We start from the raw sequence: 20,444 nt of genomic DNA on the forward strand, positions 1-20,444 counted from the left end.
TTTCTTCACTGATCACTGCTGTATGCTGTCTACTGCAAATCTGTCCTGTAGTATGAAATCTAACCTCTTTAAATTTAAACTAAATCCCAGAGGTAGAGCTGAATAAAACGCACATATTTCACACGGAACAAAGCGCTGGGCGTTCTAGAATCTCTGGAATGGAACTCGGCCAGAGTTGCAACATTCCATCGTCGGAATCACGTGACGCAGGCAGACGTTCACGTGGCTTTTTGTTGCAAATGGCTTTTGGCTGATCCCGAATGTCAGTGTGTTGATCCAGGCGGGAAGAGGCTTTCTGAACAGAGACGGCACTGTGGGTTGTCTTCTCCATATATGCATATATATTTTTAAAGTAGCAATCGCAGTACTTTGTTTGGTTCTGTGGTTTCTTATTTTGGAAGCTCCTCTGCACCATGCACCACATGATAGAAGTGGCCATTCCGTCTTTCAGATATGAGGAGAGCGATCTCGAAAGAGGATACACGGTAAGGAAAGGCGGATTCTTTCCTGCAACACTGCAGAGTAAAGTACATCATTAAAAACTGGCAGCCGGGTTTCTTCCTTCATTTCTTACCTGCACGTACGTACGGCTCATTCCCACACGTCTGCCAATGAAGCGTATAATCCCAGGAAGGACCCCGGGGAGGATAAGGATCTGGCATTTGCTGAGGGTTCGCACCAAGTTCTAAATCTTTCATGTTTTTGGTCTAACTCTTGCGCTTCACTAGCGTTCTCCACTGATACACAAAAAGGTTACAACTGTGTTCTGTAAGTCTGGTCCAGTCCTTGCAAGTGGGAGAAAAAGTTAGGTTTACCACGATTTTGTTCTGGTGACGTTAATGTCGTATCCATTCTTGTTCTGGACGATCCTCCCTGATGGAGGGAAATGTTAACTTGTTTTGTCAATTTGCGTTCAAGCATCAATGAAATCAATAATTTACACACTTTTGTTTGTAAGACGTTGAATACCTACCTGCGCTGTGTCTTATTTTCTTGTTACTCAAATTCCACTGAAAAGGTTCTGTAACATTCAGCTTGTTAGAAATATGATAGTAGTTCGTAGCAATTTTTTTGCATGTGTAAAACCAGCTCTTAGGCTTTTAAGCTTAATGAGGTAGTCAGTTCAAAACATTAGGTGTTTTATTTTATAGAGGCCAGAGTTAGAGGATTTGAGCTATAAGGAGAGGCTGAATAGGCTGGGGCCGTTTTCCCTGGAGCGTCGGAGGCTAAGGGGTGACCTTATGGAGGTTTATAAAATAATGAGGAGCATGGATAGGATAAATAGACTAAGTCTTTTGCCTAGGATGGGGGAGTCCAGAACTAGAGGGCATAGATTTAGGGTGAGAGGGAAAAGATATAAAAGGGACCTAAGAGACAACTTTTTCACGCAGAGGGTGGTACATGTATGGAATGAGCTGCCAGATGAAGTGGTGGAGGCTGGTACAATTGCAACATTTGAAAAGCATCTGGATGGGAATATGAATTTAGAGGGACATGGGCTGGGTGCTGGCAGATGGGCTAGATTAGGTTGGGATATCTGATCGGCATGGATGGGTTGGACCAAAGGGTCTGTTTCCATGCCGTACATTTCTATGACTCTATGGTACATAAAACAGCAGTAATTAAAAGGCCATAAAATATTGCATTACCATCAACACTCTTGGTCAAACAAGATGAAGAATTTCAATCTATACCACATGTACTGTGGGAAAAATAACTAGCAGTATAATTTTTTATTTATGCTTGTGGTTGAAAAGGATAGTTTGAATGGTTTAATTTAGGACAAAATACTGGTCATGTTGAGACTAGGCTGGGGATGTTTTCCCTGGAGTGTTGGAGACTGAGGGGTGACCTTTATGGAGGTTTATAAAGTGAGGGGCAAGGCCTTTTCCCAGGGTTGGAAGAGTCCAGGACTAGACGGCATATGTTTAGGGTGAGAGGGGAAAGATTTAAAAGGGACCTAAAGAGCAACGTTTTCGCGCAGAGGCGTGTGTGTGTGTGTGTGTGTGTGGAATGAGCTGCCAGAGGAAGTGGTGGAGGCTGGTACAGTTATAACATTTAAAAGACATCTGGATAGGTACATGAATGGGAAGGGTTTTGACGGGTATGCCTGGTCTGCTGCCTGACCTGCTGCGCTTTCCCAGCACCACACTTTTCAACTTTACAGAGATATGGGACTAGATTAAATTAGGATATCTGTTTGCATGGACGAGTCTGATCAAAGAGTCTGTTTCCATGCTGTACATCTCTATGACTACTACTTTTCTTTGATAAATAAAGAACTATGGACGCTGGAGATCTAAAATGAAAACAGAAACTCAGCAGATCTGTGGAGAGAAAACAGAGTTAACATTTTGCATCTAATGACTGTTTGTGAGAATTCAGTAGCAAAGCAAAAAGTGGAATGTATGCTGAAGATGGGTGAGGGTGGGGAAAGGAATGGGAGGATAGGTGGACACAGAACCGAGAGAGAGAGGGAGACAGACTAAGGAATGAGTGATAATATGCCAAGGAGAAAAAAAAAGCTGGTTATGAAAATGGTTGTGATGTGCTGAAAGCAGCCCATATCATGACAGGGTGTGGGGGGTGGGTCAAGGACATAGAAGAAGATATCAGACTCAATGTTGGAGTCCTGAAGGCTGCAGTGTTCCCAAGTAGAAAATGAGCTGCTTTTCTTCCAACTTGCCCTGAGCCTCACTGGATCACTGCAGCAGACAGAAATGTTCGTCAGGGAACAGGGTGGCAGCTGGAAGCCTGGGGACATTTTTGCAGACAGAACATATTGTTTGGCAAAATGTTTGCTCAGTCTGCATTTTGTTTCCTCGATGCAAGGGAGATCTTGTTGTGAGCAGTAAATATAGTTGTTTAGATTGATTGAAGGGCAGGAAAATTGCTGCTTCACCTGGCAGGTGTGTCTGGAGTCTTGGATACTGAGGAGAGAAGAAGTAAATGGGCAGTGGAAGGTGCAGTGGGCTGTAGGAATGTGTAGGGAGTGAAGTAGGAGTGGCCAGGGTTTCCCAGAGGGAACAGTTCTTACAGAATGCTCATGAGGGAGGGGAGGGGAATATGTGGCAGACATGGCAGCTTATGATGATTTGAATGTGGATGGTAATAGATTAGATTAGATTGCAAGATTTGTGAAGATTTGTAGCTCAGGTTGAGGTTTAGGGTGTAGGTTTGCTCGCTGAGCTGTAGGCTTGATATCCATACGTTTCATTACCTGGCTCGGTAACATCATCAGTGACGACCTCCAAGTGAAGCGAAGCTGTCGTCTCCTGCTTTCTATTTATTTCTTTCTCCTGGATGGGGTTCCTGGGGTCTATGGTGATTACCACAAAACCTCAGGAACCCCATCCAGGAGAAAGATATAAATAGAAAGCAGGAGACAACAGCTTCGCTTCACTTGAAGGTCGCCACTGACGATGTTACCTAGCCAGGTAATGAAACGTCTGGATATCAAACCTACAGTTCAGTGAGCAAACCTACTCCCTTAGATTAGATTCCCTATAGTGTGGAAATGGGCTCTTCGGCCCAACAAGTCCACACCGACCCTCTGAAGAGCAACCCACCCAGTCCCGTTTCCCTCTGATTAATGCACCTAACACTATGGGCAATTTAGCATGGTAAGAACAATGACTGAAGATGCTGGAAACCAGAGTCTAGATTAGAGTGGTGCTGGAAAAACACAGCAGTTCCGGCAGCATCCGAGGAGCAGTTAAATCGACGTTTCGGGCAAATTCCAGATGAAAGGCTTTTGCCTGAAACGTCGATTTTACTGCAGTTTAGTATGGCCAATTCACCTGACCTGCACACCTTTGGACTGTGGGAGGAAACCGGAGCACCCAGAGGAAACCTACACAGATACTGGGAGAATGTGCAAATTCCACACAGACAGTCATCCAAGGCTGGAATTGAACCTGGGACCCTGTTGCTGTGAGGCAGCAGTGCTGACCACTGAGCCATGGTGCTGCCCCTAAATGATGTAGGAAATGAGGATTGGAGGGCCTTTATCATTTCTGTAGGAGAGAAGAGAAGAGATGGGTGCAGGAAATAGATCGGATATGGTTAAGGGCCCTGCCAATGATGGTAGTGGGGAATCCTTGGTTGAGGGAAGAGATGGATATTTCTGAGGCTCCCACTGCAGAAGGTGGCATGGTCAGAACAGGTGCGACAGACATAGAGAAACTGGAAAAATGGAATAGAGTCTTTACAGGAAGCAGGATGTGAGCTTCTATACTCAAGGTAACAAGGGTCAGTGCGTTTTCAGTGGATATCAATGGCAAGCCTATCCCCAGAAATGGAAATAGGGAGGACAAGGCAAGCAAAGGAGGAATTGGAGATGTACCAGGTGAAGATGAGAGCAGGGTGGAAATTGGAAGCAAAATTGATAAATTGAATTGATTTTCCCTTTATTTTTCGCAGGTTTGGTCTTGGAACTATGAATTGCAGTTTAAAATAGAACTTTGAACAACAGCTTACTTTTTAAAAAAAACAAAGCGAACAAAAGACCGATGTTTGCTGTTGCAAACTGTTCTGAAAAGATAATGCAGGTTAAATATTGCACTGAGATTGCTATAGATTATTTGGCACCGAGAAGTTGTTATGCTCAGGGACTGGCAATTAGTTGGATGCTGCTTTGGTCAATCAAGGAAAAACCAGTGCTGGCTGGGCCAACCATACAGAATGTTGAAAAGGAAGAGAACATGAAGAGTGAACTGACCCTGACTGGGTTTTCGGCCAGGAGGTAGTGTTGTTTCAGAAGCTGCTGGATTAGGAAACTGTTTTTGATTTTGTGCTTTAACATAATTTTTCAGTTATCGACTTGTTGAAAGTTCTGAGAAAAGAACCCTAGTGTGTAACAAATAAGTAAAGGTTTCCACAGACCTGTGGAAACTATTTTGCATTGCTCGGTGACTTCAGAATACAAGCAGGATATGTGCCTCTAATACATCCCTTCGTCAAGTGATTATATGAAGGCTTGGTGTTCATCACTGAAATGCTTATTAAACTTGCAAATGCCATTTTTAAATTTGCTTTTTTAATTGATCCCTCAACTGTGTGTGTCAGTCTGCCGCTGAGTGAGGATTTATATTCAAAGAAGACTGGGCTTAGGTGGGAGATATTCTTTGGATTGCCTGTATTCATTTGTGTTGTGCTGAAGTTTAATTATTAATAAATTGTTTATTTTTGTTTATACATTTGATATCCACGATCTTTTAGTTATACGTTCTAGTTAGGTACAATTCAGCAATTGTCAGGGTCACTGAATGTTTTAATTTCATGGTTATAAATCCATTGATACTGAAGCCGATTTGGTTTGGCTTGCTTTCTGGATCTGTATATGGTGAGGAATTTGAGCACATTTCGGTTTAATTTATTTGTGGGATGTGGGTGTCGCTGACTGGCCAGCATTTATTGCCCATCCCTAGTTGCCCTTGAGAAGGTGGTGATGTGTTGCCTTCACTGAAGTCCACCTGCTGTGGGTTGTCCCACAATGCTATTAGAGAGGGAATTCCAGGATTTTGAATCAGTAACAGTGAAGAACTGCAGCATATTTCCAAGTTGGGATTGTGAGTGGTTTGAAGGTGGTGGTGTTCCCATGTCTCTGCTGCCCTTGTTCTAGGTGCAAATGATTGTGGGTTTGGAAGGTGCTGTCTGAGAATCTTTTTGAATTTCTGCAATGCATCTTGTAGATAGTACGCACTGCTTCCAATGAGTATAGGTGGTGAAAGGAGTGGATGCTTGTGGATGTGATGCAAATCAAGTGGGCTGCCTTGTCCTGGAATGTGTCAAGCATCTTGTGTTGCACTCATCCAGGCAAGTGGGTAGTATTCCATCATCCGCCTGACTTGTGCCTTGTAGATGGTGGACAGGCTTTGGAGAGTCAGGAGGTGAGTTACTCATCTCGGTATTCCTAATCTCTGACCTGTTCTTATAGTCACTGTGTTTATGTGGCCAGTCTATTTGAGTTTCTGGTCAGTGATAACCTCCAGGATGTCAATAATGGGGAAATTCAGACATGGCAACACTATTGAATGTCATGGGATTTTGGTTAGACGATGTATCTCTCTCTTATTGGTGATGGTCATAGTCTGGCATTTGTGTGGCATGAATGCTACTTGACACTTGTCAGCCCAAGCCTGGATACTGTCCAGCTCATGTTGCATTTGAACATGGACTGCTTCAGTATCTGAGGAGTATTAGGGATAGTCAGCATGGCTTTGTGCGTGGGAAATCATGTCTCACAAACTTGATTGAGTTTTTTGAAGAAGTAACAAAGAAGATTGATGAGGGCAGAGCAGTACTTGTGATTGATGTGGACTTCAATAAGGCGTTCGACAAGGTTCCCCATGGGAGACTGATTAGCAAGGTTAGATCTCGTGGAATAAAGGGAGAACTAGCCATTTGGATACAGAACTGGCTCAAAGGTAGAATCAAAGGTAGAAGACAGAGGGTGGTGGTGGAGGGTTGGTTTTCAGAGTGGAGGCATGTGACCAGTGGAGTGCCACAAGGATCAGTGCTGGATCCTCTACTCTTTGTTATTTACATAAATAATTTGGATGCGAGCATAAGAGGTACAGTTAGTAACTTTGCAGATGACACCAAAATTGGAGGTGTAGTGGATAGCGAAGGGGGTTACCTCAAATTACAACAGGATCTGGACCAGATGGGCCAATGGGCTGAGAAGTGACAAATGGAGTTTAATTCAGATAAATGCGAGGTGCTGCATTTTGGGAAAGTAAATCTTAGCAGGACTTATACACTTAATGGTAAGGTCCTAGGGAGTGTTGCTGAACAAAGGGACCTTGGAGTGCAGGTTCATAGCTCCTTGAAAGTGGAGTCGCGGGTAGATAGGATAGTGAAGAAGGCTTTTGGTATGCTTTCCTATATTGGTCAGAGTATTGAGTATAGGAGTTGGGAGATTATGTTGCGGCTGTACAGGACATTGGTTAGGCCACTGTTGGAAGATTGTGTGCAGTTCTGGTCTCCTTCCTATCGGAAAGATGTTGTGAAACTTGAAAGGGTTCAGAAAAGATTTACAAGGATGTTGCCAGGGTTGGAGGATTTGAGCTATAGGGAGAGGCTGAACAGGCTGGGGCTATTTTCTCTGGAGCATCGGAGGCTGAGGGGTGACCTTATAGATGTTTACAAAATCATGAGGGGCATGGATAGAATAAATAGACAAAGTCTTTTCCCTGGGATCAGGGAATCCAGAACTAGAGGGCATAGGTTTAAGGTGAGAGGGGAAAGATATAAAAAAGATTTAAGGGGCAACATTTTCACGCAGAGGGTGGTATGTGTATGGAATGAGCTTCCAGAGGATGTGGTGGAGGCTGGTATAATTGCAACATTTAAGAGGCATTTGGATGGGTATATGAATAGGAAGGGTTTGGAGGGATATGGGCCAAGTGCTGACAGGTGGGACTAGATTGTGATGGGATATCTGGTCGGACAGGTTGGACCAAAGGGTCTGTTTCCATGCTGTACGTCTCTATGATTCTAGTGAACATTGTGTAATCATCGGTGAACATCCCCACTGCTGATGTTATGATGGAGGGAAGGTCTTGGATGAAGCAGCTGAAGATGGTTAGGCCTAGGACAATACCTTGAGGAGCCCCGATTTGGAGATGCCGGTGTTGGACTGGGATGTACAGAGTTAAAAATCACACAACACCAGGTTATAGTCCAACAGGTTTAATTGGAAGCACACTAGCTTTCGGGGCGCTACTCCTTCATCAGGTGATAGTGGAGGGCTCGATCCTAACACACAGAATTTATAGTAAAAATTTACAATGTGATGTAACTGAAATTATGCATTGAAAAATTAATTGTCTGTTAACTGAAATTATCACTGCATTCTAACAGATGAAAGGCTTAACAGACAATTAATTTTTCAATGTATAATTTCAGTTACATCTCATTGTAAATTTTTGCTAGAAATTCTGTTTTAGGATTGAGCCCTCCACTATCACCTGATGAAGGAGTGTCGCTCTGAAAGCTGGTGTGCTTCCAATTAAACCTGTTGGACTATAACCTGGTGTTGTGTGATTTTTAACTTTGAGGAACCCCTGCAGAGATATCCTGGAGCTGAGATGACTGACCTCCAACAACAACTATCTTCCTATGTGTCAGCTATGACTCAAACCAGTGGAGAGTTTGCTCCTTGATACCCACTGATTCTAGTTTTGCTGGGGCTCCATGATGCCACACTTGGTGAACTGCAGCCTTGATGTGCTTGCCTCTGGTTAGAGCAGCATGAGCGGTAGCTGGAGCCACTGTGATGTATTCATGAGACTGAGAGGTTTGTGGATAGCATGATTCAGGACATGAATCACCCCACATCTTAAGGAAATGAAGACAGCGAATCATAGAATCCCTAAAGTGCGGAAACAAGCCATTTTGGCCTGACATGTCCACACTGACTTTCCAAAGGGTAACCCACACAGACCCATTCCTATAGTCTATATTTACCCCTGATTAATGTACCTAACCTAACACATCCCTGAACAATTTAGCATGGCCAATTCACCGAACCTGCACATCTTTTGGATTGTGGGAGGAAACCGGATCACCCGGAGGAAAGCCACGCAGACACGGGGAGAATTTAGCAAACTCTACACAGCCAGTTGCCTGAGGCTGGAATCGAACTCGGGTCCCTGGCATTGTGAGGCAGAAATGTTAACCTCTGAACCACCATGCTGCCTCATCAAAGGAATGCGTGACTGCCACACAGATAAAGGAGACTAGGTCCAGGCAGGTAGTGAGGGCAGTAGTGAGACCTAATTGCCTGATGGTTGCTCTGTAGAGACAACTAAAGCCAAGGCCATAGCACTGTGGGTGGTCCAGCTGCTCGGGGTGGTGGGGAAGGAAGAAATGTGGAAGGGTAATACATTATAGTGGTAGGAGCTGCAGTAAACAGATGCTTTTGTAGTCATCAACATACGCCAGGGTGATATGTTACCTCCCAAGTGCCAGACAGAAAGATATGATGAAAGGGCATTCTGTAGGGGAAAAGTGAAGAGATTGGTCCCAAAGTGAACCCAGTGACATTGGTAGAAACATAGAGGTAGAATTTAGGAGATTTGATAGGAATTTGAAAAGCAGGATTTCAAAGCTAGTAATATCCAGATTATTGCCAGTGCTACACAGAAGGGAGTATAGGAACAGAACAGATGAATGTGTGGCTGGAGAGATGGTGCATGGCTGTGGATTCTTGAAGCATTGAGCCTATTTCTGAGGAAGGGGGGGGAGACAGTATATGTTGGTCAGGTTATGTCTGAACAGCAATGGGACCAACATCCTTGTGAGGAAATTTACTGGTACTCTTAGGGTGGGTTTAAAATAGACTGGCAGAGGGATGGGATCCTGACAAACCGAAGGAGAGAGGTTAACATGAAATTACAAATTAAAACATGAGAAAGTGATTTTGGAAGGCAGAAGAAGCATAAGCTAAATAAGAAAAAAGTGAGGTGAGCAAGACTAAGTGGGATATATCCTTATGGAAGGAGCCTGAGGAATAAGGCAGATGAGCTGAGGGCACAGATAGGCATCTCGCATTATGGCCTCATAGCTATGACCGAGATTTGGCTAAAAGATGGACATGAATGGCAGCTGAACATTTCTAGTGATAGGGTATTTAGATGAGAGAGAGAGAGGAGGATAGAGGATGTGAAGTAAATAGGTCACAGTGTTGGTCAAGCAATCAGTTATAGCCAAGAGCAGGGATGATATCTTGGAAGGATCATCATATGAATCCATATGGGCATTACAAAGTTTATAAGTCATGAGGGGCATGGATAGGATAAATAGACAAATTCCTTTCCCTGGGCTGGGGGAATCCAGAACTAGAGGGCATAGGTTTAGGGTGAGAGGAGAAAGATATAAAAGAGACCTAAGGGGCAACATTTTCATGCAGAGGGTACATGTATGGAATGAGCTGCCAGAGGAAGTGGTGGAGGCTGGTACAATTGCAACATTTAAAAGACATCTGGATGGGTACAATATGAGGAAGGGTTTGGAGGGATAATGGGCCGGATGATGGCAGATGGGACTAGATTGGGTTGGGATATCTAGTTGGCATGAATGAGTTGGATGGAAGGTTCTGTTTCTGTGCTGTATATCTCTATGACTGTAAGTGAAAAAAAACACAAAAGTGGCATGCTTTCAACTTGTACTACTGACCCCATACAGTCACAGAGCATTAAATGTGAGATCACGCTTTACGGACATTCTTAGAAGAACAGGAATAATGAGATTTTAACTACTCAAATGTGAACTAATGTGTAAAGTCAGGAGGGAGCAAAATTCTAAAATTACACCTAGGAGAACCTTTTAAGCAGAAAACCCAACAAAGAGTTCTGGACCAATATGCAGAAATTATTTGATTGCCACATGTGTTCAAGTACAGGGTACAAGAGTACATTGTACACTTTTCAATGTCACCACACACCCTGCCATCTTAGGTACAATGCACCTGGGTACAAAATCTTATTTCTTTATTTTTCTACTTCTGTAACTAAATTTAGAAAGTTCAGCACTACAGTCTTCTCAGTATAAAAATAGAAAAATAGAGATAAAGTTTAAAAAGTCAAACATGACAGTCCTTTACAGTCTGCAGATGCTCCAAACAGGGCTTTCGCCTGCGCTGGGCTGAGACCTGCCCATGTTTGCCAGCTGCCTTCATGGCTGACCTCCCATCAGGCAGGCTAGGCTTCGCTTCCACTTGCAAGGCTTCGGCCCTGACTACTGCCTCACCGCTTCCGCCATCCTTTGCTGCTGGCTGCTGTCTCACTGCTGCCATCATCTGGGCTCACTCTAAGCCCCAGCTGCTGCCACGCTTGTTTGGCACATTAGCTGCCTGTCTGCAGAATCCCACTTCGGTACTGCTCGGGACGTGCAAAACCTAGCCTGCCTGATGGAGGTCAGCCATGAAGGCGTCTGACAAAAGGATACTGCCTGTTCTAGAGGGTCTGAGCTATGAGGAAAGATCCGATAGTCTGCCACTGTTGTCCTTGGAAGTTTGATGGGGACATGACAGAGGTGAATGAGATTACAAGGGGCAGAGGTAAGGTGGATGTGAAGACACTTTTTTCCATTTGTAGAGGGCTCGATAACCACTATCATATATTTTAAGGTAAGAGAACATAGAGGGTGATTGAGAAGAATCTCTATCACCCAGACAGTCTGGAACTTTGTGCCTGAGAAGGTGGCTCAAGTCAGAAACGTTTAAGCAATATTTAGATATTCACTCGCTTTGCCACAGCTTCCAGGGCTAGAGGCTAAGAGCTGAAGAATGGGATTATTGTAGTCAGATCTGTATTGAGTCTATGCCAGTGTGCCAAATGGCCTTTTTCACTACTGCAAACATCATGTCTATAGGGCAGATTCAGTTAATTGGAGCTTTTTTGAAATGTTTTGGAAGCAAATAGTCTTTCAGAGTGAATGAGCTTGATTGCTAATGCAGTAAAATGTCAGGAGTTAGCTGTCTGTTTTCCAGAAGTAAAGTTGTGGTGCTTGCATTAATATTCCTCCCAAATATTTAGGCACATGTTAATTTGATTTGTAAACCATGTAAGTTTAAAGAATGTAATTTAACACATGACCATCCTCATGATTTGTATTAGACTTTGGGAAACAAAAAACAGTCCAGGTAACATGTACTGTTACTGAGGTGGGCTAGTGTGGTGGATCAGATGAATGTCCCTTTTGCTACAGGTGGAAGATGTGACAGAGACCGCCGTGAAGGTCTCGGCCGCACAAGGTGGTGCTCAATGAGTTGATACCCCATTGCGCAAATCTTCATTTTATACGATGGAAGTTTGCCATAGGAAGAGAAGAAATTGTGGAAGGGCGGAGTCAGAATCTTCCACTTCTTGGATGCATGGGTGATGTCTCGGGATTGGAGAACTGCAAATGTTACTTTGTTTTTATAATAGATAAGCCCCAACAAGTCCAGGAAGTTTAGTTTAATGTCAGTGGTGCAAAAACCTTTAAACTTATAATCCAAGTCAAAATTAACCGTAATTTAAACAATACGAATTAATTGGAGATAGTCAACTTAGATATGTTAAAGATATGTTTAATTGATTTGCTTTGGGTTTTGATGTGAGAATAATGAAATTCTTATCTTATACATGGACTTTTAAAGGCATTTGATTAAGGCCCATGTAACTGACTTGCCAGCAAAGTTGAATAAAAAGACAATAGGGACAAGAAGTTGGCTGAGTTACAGGAAACAGAGTTGGTGAACAGTTGTTTTTCATGCTGTAGCAAACTATGCAATGATATGACGTTGGTGTTCTGACTACTGTTCCCCTTAATATATATTAATAACTTGGGGGTACAATACAGTTTCAAAGTGTGAAGATGACACAGAACCTGAAACTCTTAAAATTTGCAAGGTGGATACTGAAAGAGTTTGAGGTTGAATGGATGGATGTGTGGCAAATTAACTTTAATGTATAGGGATATGAGCCGATATATCTTGGAGAAGAACAAGAAACAACAAGATAAAATGAAGTGCACAGTTCTGAAGACAATACAGGAACAAAGAGATCTGAGGTGATCCCCACACAAGCCCTTCAAAGTGGCAAGGCAGGTTGAGAAAGTGGTTAAAAAGGCAAAATGATCCTAGATTTTACAATAATCATGTAATACAAAAGCAAGCACATTTTGATGCAACTTTATAAAGTGCTGGCTAGGCTGAACTCCATATTGTGGGACCACACACTTTGGGAGGCTTGTGAAAACTTTAGAGATTATCCAGAAAAGATTTACAAGAGTGGTTCCAGGGATGAGGAGCTTTCAGTTACTTTGGAAGATTGGGGAAGCAGGGGTGCTTTCAATGGAGAGGACGTTGAAAGGAATTTGTAGAAGCACTCAAATTCATGATGGGTCTGAACAGATTAGAGAATAATTGTTCCAGTCGTGGAAGGGGAGCAAAGCAGAGGAAACCCAGTATCAGGGAGAAATTACTTATACAGGTGAGTGGTTAGGAGTTTAGATACACCACCTGAAAATTTGGTGGAGGCTACTTTTAATATAAAAGCAAATTACTACAGCTGCTGGAGATCTGATAGAAAAATGTTTCAAGTCTGGTATAACTTTTCTTTCAGCTTTCAAAGAGGAATCATTGGAGTCTGCGTTAACTCTGTTTCTGTCTCCACAGACACTGCCAGACTTGCTGAGTTTCTCCAGCACTTCCTGTTTTTCTTGCAAGTTTAATCATGGTTTTTAAAAGGGAACTGAGTAAACACCAGAAAATTCAAATTTGCACGGTAATGGAAGATATTTGGGGAATAAGGCAAGCTCATTTGCCCTTGTAGAGAACTGGCATGAACAAACTGACTGGCCTATTTCTATCATTGTAGAAGTATTGAATGCAACATAGAACACAGCGATTAACATAAATCCAGTTCCCAAATATGCAATTATTTGACATGACAAGGGATTTGATTTGGTAGGGAGTAATCATAAATATTTGAAGATAATGGAGCATTATTTGAAAACAACTGCAGGATGACATAGTCTGACTGGGAATGAGCAAATATGCGACAAGTGGTTCTGTGGTTAAATGTGAAGTAATATGTTTTGATTGAAACAATAAAAGCTGGCATGTAGTCAAAATAATTTATTTGTGGGGCATAGTGAAAGGTATCCAGATGTGAAGTATTAACCATTTAAAGTAGGATTGCACGTGATTGCAGATGGATGTGTTGTCTGCTTGCTGTCAGGATTTGGGATATCCTCTGTGTTCTGGAGAGGAACTGCAGTGAAAAGGGGAGAATAGAAACATAAAAGTCTTCCAGTGCAGAAAGATGCCATTTGGTCTATTAAGTCTGCACCAACCCTGTGAAGGGCATCCCACAGATCCTGCCTTCTAACTACGCAATTACTATAGCCAATTCACTTAACCTGCACATCTTTGGACTGTGAGCAGAAAACAGTGCACCAAGGGAAGCCCACACAGCCACAGGGAGAACATGCAAACTCCACACAGACAGTTGTCCAAGGCTGGAATCAAACCCAGGTATCTGGCAGTATGAGGCAGCAGTGCTAGCCACTGAGCCACCAAGCTAGTCCTGTGGTCGTGGCCTACAATAGGATTAAGGACATAGGTACTACTAGAAAAATGTTCTTCTGAAGAAGTATAAGAAGTTAGGTGCTAAAATAAAAAGTTGAACCTCAAAGGTAATAATTTCATTATTAATTGAGCCATGTGTGAATTGGCATTGGATGAGTAAGTTTAGAGAAGCGAATATATGGCTCAAAGGCTCTTGAAAGAGAAGTGAATTCTGGTTCATGGGTCACTGGCACCAATACTGTGGAATCTGGGATCTGTATTATTGAAGCAGTTTACACCCAAACTGTGCTGTGACTGACAGTTTTGCAAGCTCTTAACTAGGGAAATAGAGAGAGCTTTACATGTAACAAGGAGAGGATGAGGGATCAAGCTGGGCTAAATGTAATAATTCAAGAGAGAGTCAAGGTTGGACAGCAACCTACTACTCAGGGAAAATGAAGGTCAGAGAATGGCAGATTTAAAAAAAAAACTATATAATACAAAAGTAACAAAAAAAAAGTCTGCATATCTGAATGTAAAGTATTCATAACAAAATAAATGAATTGGTCATGCATGTGATCTGACACCATTGCAGGTAACTGGATGAAGTTAGATTTGAAAATTGTGGGGTCTGTGATATTCAAGAAGAATAGGGAGCTCAGAAGTTAGAGGTGTAGAACTCTTGATTAAAAGATGGTATTGAGGCAATAGTTAGTGATGGTCTTAGTTCAGAAGATCAAGCTGTAGAATTGATTTAAATGGAGATAAGAAATTGTTGGGCAAAGAAGTCACTGATAGGAATGATTTACTGCTCATGAACAATAGTCACAACATAAGAAAAAAGTACTGTATACAAGAAGAAATGCTGAGGGATGTCAATATCGTGGATTATATAGCCATCACCTTTTTAAATCCACGCTGATCTACTCTGATCAGCTGAAAACTCTGTTGGGAAATTACTAAATTCTATAAGAACAGCATGAAAAGTTTTCAGCTGATCAGAGTAGACCAGCGTGGATTTAAAAAGGTGATGGCTATATAATCCACAATATTGACATCCAGTGCCAATTCGCACATGGCTCAAGTAATAATGAAATTACTACCTTTTGAGGTTCAGCTTTTTATTTTAGCACTTAACTTTTTATACTTCTTCAGAAGAACATTTTTCTAATAGTACCTATGTCCTTAATCCTATTGTAGGCCACGACTACTGGACTAGCGTGGTGGCTAAGTAGCTAGCACTGCTGCCTCATAGTGCCCCTCTGTCATCTTTGCAAACTGCGCTCTGTTAGATTATTTATCTCTTGTTGGTTGCCTTACTATCTGCTGCAAGCACAGTCTAGCAGCTACGCCCTTTAGCACTCTGCCAGCACAGTCAGAGGTGCAGTTGGTGACAGATGTTGAAGTCCCCCATCCAGAGTACATTCTGTACCCTTGCCACTCTCTGTGCTTCCGCCAATTGGACTAAAAATAGTGAGTGGGAGTGTGCTAATGTGTATTATCAGAAGATCTCTATGCGCATGCTTGCCCATGGGCAACTCATTCCCAAATTTTTTTAAACCACTGTATGGTGGGTCTATCCTACCAGTCAGATAGCATGTACTTAGGAATTGTGATTAGTGATGTCTGAGATGTTGGCTACAAAATATAGTTCAGTGAGTATGTCTTCGAAGGCTGTTGCTTGACTCGCCTGTAGGATAGTTTCCCAAATTATTGCACAAGTCCATAAATATTTGTAAAATGGATTTGTGGAATCATCAGGGCTGGGTTTGCCATTGTCATTTCTGTGCCTATGTCCATCCAGTTTAGTTCCTTTTTAGACATTTTCTTTAGTGGCTCATTAAGCTGACTAACTGACCACACTACTTCGGAGGACAGTTCAGATTCTCCACATCAGGAATCACATGTAAACCGGACCAGGTAGATGACACTAGTGAAGCAGATGGGGATTTTATGACAATCAACTGTGGTTTCATGGTCACCACTGGAGTTCAATTCCACACTTATTTATTTCATGCAATTTCTGACAACTGCCACGCTAGGATTTCAACTCCCGTGCCCCGAGCATTAATCTGGGAATTTGTAGTCAGTGACATTACCGTTAAGCCCCTGCTCTCATCAACATGAGCTGCAAGAACATCAAACCTCTAGAACAATTGCAAGGGCTGTAGTTCTTCCACTTCTAATTTCTTAACCCCTTTAGGTTTCTCGCTCAGAGTCAGACCATTCTGTCTCTGAATACTGACAAAATCAGATGACCTATCTTTCTGGAACAGCATGTCAAGATACCCTTTGTCAGCTCTGGTGAAGAGTCATGTAGACTCAACATTAGCTTGTGCTCTCTTCGTGGATGCTGCCTGACCTGCTGTGAGTTCTAGCAATTTTTGTTTTCAGTCATACTAATGATCCCTGTCCCTGGTACATCTCAGTATTGCTAGCTTGGACTTCAGCTCTTTGACCCTGAGCCGAAGCAGGTAATTACAACTGATGTGGTTGCCATGTACTGTGGCTGCAATACATTGCCTGTATAATCATAGATGATTAGTACTGAAGGAAGCTGATCAGCCAGTTGTCTGTGCTGGTGAGCACAGGTCTGTTGTCATAACGTTTTACAGCTCTTGCCCTGTAGCCCTAGGACCAAGGGAATGCAAATTAATATCTAAACATTGCTGAAACTTTATAATAGTTTCTGACTTGAGCCACCCTTTCCAAACACCCACGTCAGCTCTGCTCTTTGCATTCTATCTCTTACCTTAAATCTATGCCCTTTGGTTGTTGATCTCTCGACTCGTGGGAAAAAGGTGCCTTCCTATCTAACCTATCTCTGTCCTTCAGAATCTTCTAACCTCTCTTGGCACCCTCTCAAACGTGACTGCTCCAAGGAAAATAACCACAGCCTATCCAATCTTTACTCACTTTAGAACTCCTGAAGCCTAGGCAGCATTCTGGTATATCTCTTCTGCATCCTATAGTACAATTATGTCCTTCCTATACTTCATGGTGACCTCAGTTGTGGCCTAAAACCAAGTGTTTTATACAATTCCAGAATAACCTTCGACCTCTTGTGTTCTGTGCCTCGGCTAATAAAAGCAAGTATCCCATATGCATTCTTAACCACCTTACCTACCTACCCAGCTACCTTTTAGGAATCTGTGGATATGCACATCAAGGTTCCTCTCATCTTTGGTACTTTCCAGTATCTGACTATTCATAGCATAATTCCTTGCCTCCTCAGCCATTCCAAGTATATAAACTGCTCATTTTTCTGTTTGAATTCCACTTATCACTGCTCTGCCCACCCATCCAATCTGTTGAATGTTCCCCTGCATATCTGTTCATATCTGTCTCCTTACAATGTTCCACCCTCTGTTTTCATGTCAACTGCACATATTTAAGTCCAATATTTAAGTCCAAACCATTAGTGTACAGCACAAAACGAGGGACCCAGCGCTGAGTCCTGCAGAACTCCATTGATAATAGAATTCCAGGCACAGAAACATCACTCTACTGTCACCCTCTGCTGTTTGCCTCTTGCCAATTTGAATCCAATAACTTGGATCCCATGAGCTCTTTCCATCTGACTAGTCTGCCTGAGGGACTTTATTAAAAACCTTGCTGAAGTCAATGTAGACCACATCAAATGCATTACCCTCATTCACACTCATGGTTAGCCCCCTCAAAATTTTGATCAGATTTGTCAAACATGCCTGATCCTTAACAAATGCATACTAACTATCCCTGATTAATCTGTCTTTCTCCAATTGCAGATATATTCTTTGTCCCTCATTTTTTCCAATTACTTCTCCAATACCAAGGTTAAACTGACTAACCTGTAATTTCCTGTTTATCCCTTTTTTTAAATAATGGGACAACATTAGCAATCCTTCAGTCCTCACCTATGAGCAGAAATTACTGCCAGGGCCCTTGATATCTTGCCTCCCTCATCAGCCTGGGGTTCATCTCATCCAGTCTGCAGATTTATCCACTTTTAAGGCTGCTGGTACCAGCTGTATTTCTGTTAATTTCTTCTTATAGTTCACAGTCCTTCACGCTGATGTCTATTCCTGTGTCCTCCTTTTCCATTATGAAGACTGACTTTTAACGTATTCATTGAAGATACCACCCCTATCTCTTAGGTTCATGCGCAGATTTCCTTCATGGTCCCTACACTTTTTCCCTAATAACCTTTTAATCTTTACATATATTTTTCTGAAAACCCTCTTTTCCTTTCTTCTACCCACCAATGCTTTCTCATGTCCTCTGTTAGTTTTCCTAATTTCCTTTTAAGGCTTTCACTCCCCCCCCCCCGCATATGCTTTTTGAACTTCTCTACATATTGAGCCCTCAATATCTGCCAAACGCTTCATCATTTTTCAAACTTAACATGTAGTTTTTGACACCCAGAATTCTCCAGTCTTGGACCCAACCGTTCTCTTTATGGGGACATATTTGCCCTGTATTCTTCCTCTTTCCTCTTTGAATGTTTCTCAATGCTCTGACACATTCTTTCTACAAACAGCTGCTCCCAATCCATTTGGACCAAATTTTTTCAGTGAAATTTAACCTTTTGCCAGTATACATGTTTTATAATAAACTATCTTAAATCTATCTATCTATCCTAAATCATTATCTTAATAACGCTCCCTCACTGATGTGTCTTCCACCAACTCCAGGCTCATTTCTGAATATTAGGTCTAGAACTGCTCTCTGCCTTTATGGGCTTTCTATGTACTAGTTTAGAAAGATGTTCTTCTGAATGCAGGTTTAATATTTTTGGCCCTCCATTCATTTCACATGAAAACTAGCCCACTTAATACTTGGGTAGTTAAAACCTGTATATGGAAACCCCTTGGTTCAATTTGTCCACGCAGACCAGATTTCCCAAACTAAACCAGTTTCATTCGGCTGTATCCCTCTAAACATTCTCTAATTATGTACCTGTCCAAATGTCTTCTAAATGCTGGAATTGTACTTGGCTCTGCCACATCCTCTGGCGGTTTGTTGTACATACGTACCACCCTCTGTGTGGAAAAAGTTGCCCCTCGGGTCCCTTTAAAATTTTTCCCTTCTCACCTTAAATCTATGCTGCCTAGATTTGGATTTCCCCACGCTGGGAAAAATACCTTTGTTATTCACATCTGTGCCTCTCATAAACCTCTATAGGGTCACCCCTCAGCCTCCGATGCTCCAGGAGAAAAAAGTCCCAGCCTTTCCCTATAGCTCAAACCCCCCAGTCTCAGTAACATCCTTGTAAATCTTTTCTGCACCTCCTCCAGTTTAATAATACACTACTATAGCTGAAAGCTGCGAAGCAAAGGAACTTGAGAGTATTTGCAAAAATACAGAAAGCTAACACATAGGTGCATCAGGAAGGCACATGCAATACTGGCCCTTTTTTCAATGGGGTTGGAGTATAACAATAGGGAAGTCTTACTGTGGCGTGGTGGCTCAGTGGTTAGCACTGCTGCCTCACAGTGCCAGGGACCTGGGTTCAATTCCTGCCTCGGGGAACTGTCTATGTGGAGTTTGCACATTTTCCCTGTGCCTGCTTGGGTTTCCTCCAGGTGCTTCTGTTTCCTCCCACAGTTCAAAAGATGTGCCTGTTGGGTGAATTGGCCATGCTAAATTGCCTGTAGTGTTAGGTACATTAGTCAGGAGTAAATATAGGGGAATGGGTCTGGGTGGGTTACTCTTTGGAGGGTCGGTGTGGACTTGTTGGGCCGAAGGACCTGATTCCACTCTGTAGGGAATCTAATCTAATCTTAATCTTACTGCAACTCTACACTGTGCTGGTGAGACCACTGTGAACAGTTTTGCCCCCCCTTATTTCTTGCATGCAGTTCAAAGAAGGTTCACTAGGATGATCCCTGGTAGGGAGAGATTGCTCTTTCAGCAAAGGCTAAATAGGTTGGGACGTGAGTTGGGTTTGAGTTGAAAAAATGAGAGCTGATCTCATTGAAACACATAGGATTCCTTAGGGGCTTGGCAGGATAAGTACTGAGAGGATGTTTCCCATCATGGGAAAGTCTATGACCTAACTGCATGGTCTCAGAATAAAGGGGTGCCAATTTAAGACTGGGACGGGGAGGAATTTCTTCTGAGGGATGAGAGTTGTTGGAACTCCCACAGAGAGCTGTTGGGGCAGAGTCCTTGTGTACACTTAAGCCTGAAATAGATTCTTGCTCAATGGAGAAATCAAACCTTATGGGGACAAGGCATGCAAAGTGGATGTGAGGAATGTTGGATCAAGCATGATCCTATTGAATGGCAGAGCAGGCTCGAGGGGCCGAACGGCCTGCTGCTGTTCCTGTTTCTTATTGTCTTTTGGATTCAAAATGATAAGAAGCTGCAAACATTGGAAGTTTATAATTGCCCAAAATTT

The 20,444-nt window shown here is 42.6% G+C and overlaps 1 protein-coding gene across 1 annotated transcript in view; it reads left to right on the plus strand.

The window, feature by feature from the left end:
• The first annotated feature begins 228 nt into the window (after nt 1-228).
• Nucleotides 229-20,444, plus strand: part of LOC132827943 (sorting nexin-24-like) — a 172,640-nt gene continuing 152,424 nt past the window's right edge. The window contains exon 1 of the mRNA XM_060844792.1: nt 229-485. Coding sequence (XP_060700775.1) covers nt 414-485 — 72 coding nt within the window. The 5' untranslated portion in view covers nt 229-413. The remainder of the gene's footprint in view (nt 486-20,444) is intronic.

Source organism: Hemiscyllium ocellatum, chromosome 2 (genome assembly GCF_020745735.1).
Source record: "Hemiscyllium ocellatum isolate sHemOce1 chromosome 2, sHemOce1.pat.X.cur, whole genome shotgun sequence".
Classification (NCBI taxonomy): Eukaryota; Metazoa; Chordata; class Chondrichthyes; order Orectolobiformes; family Hemiscylliidae; genus Hemiscyllium; species Hemiscyllium ocellatum.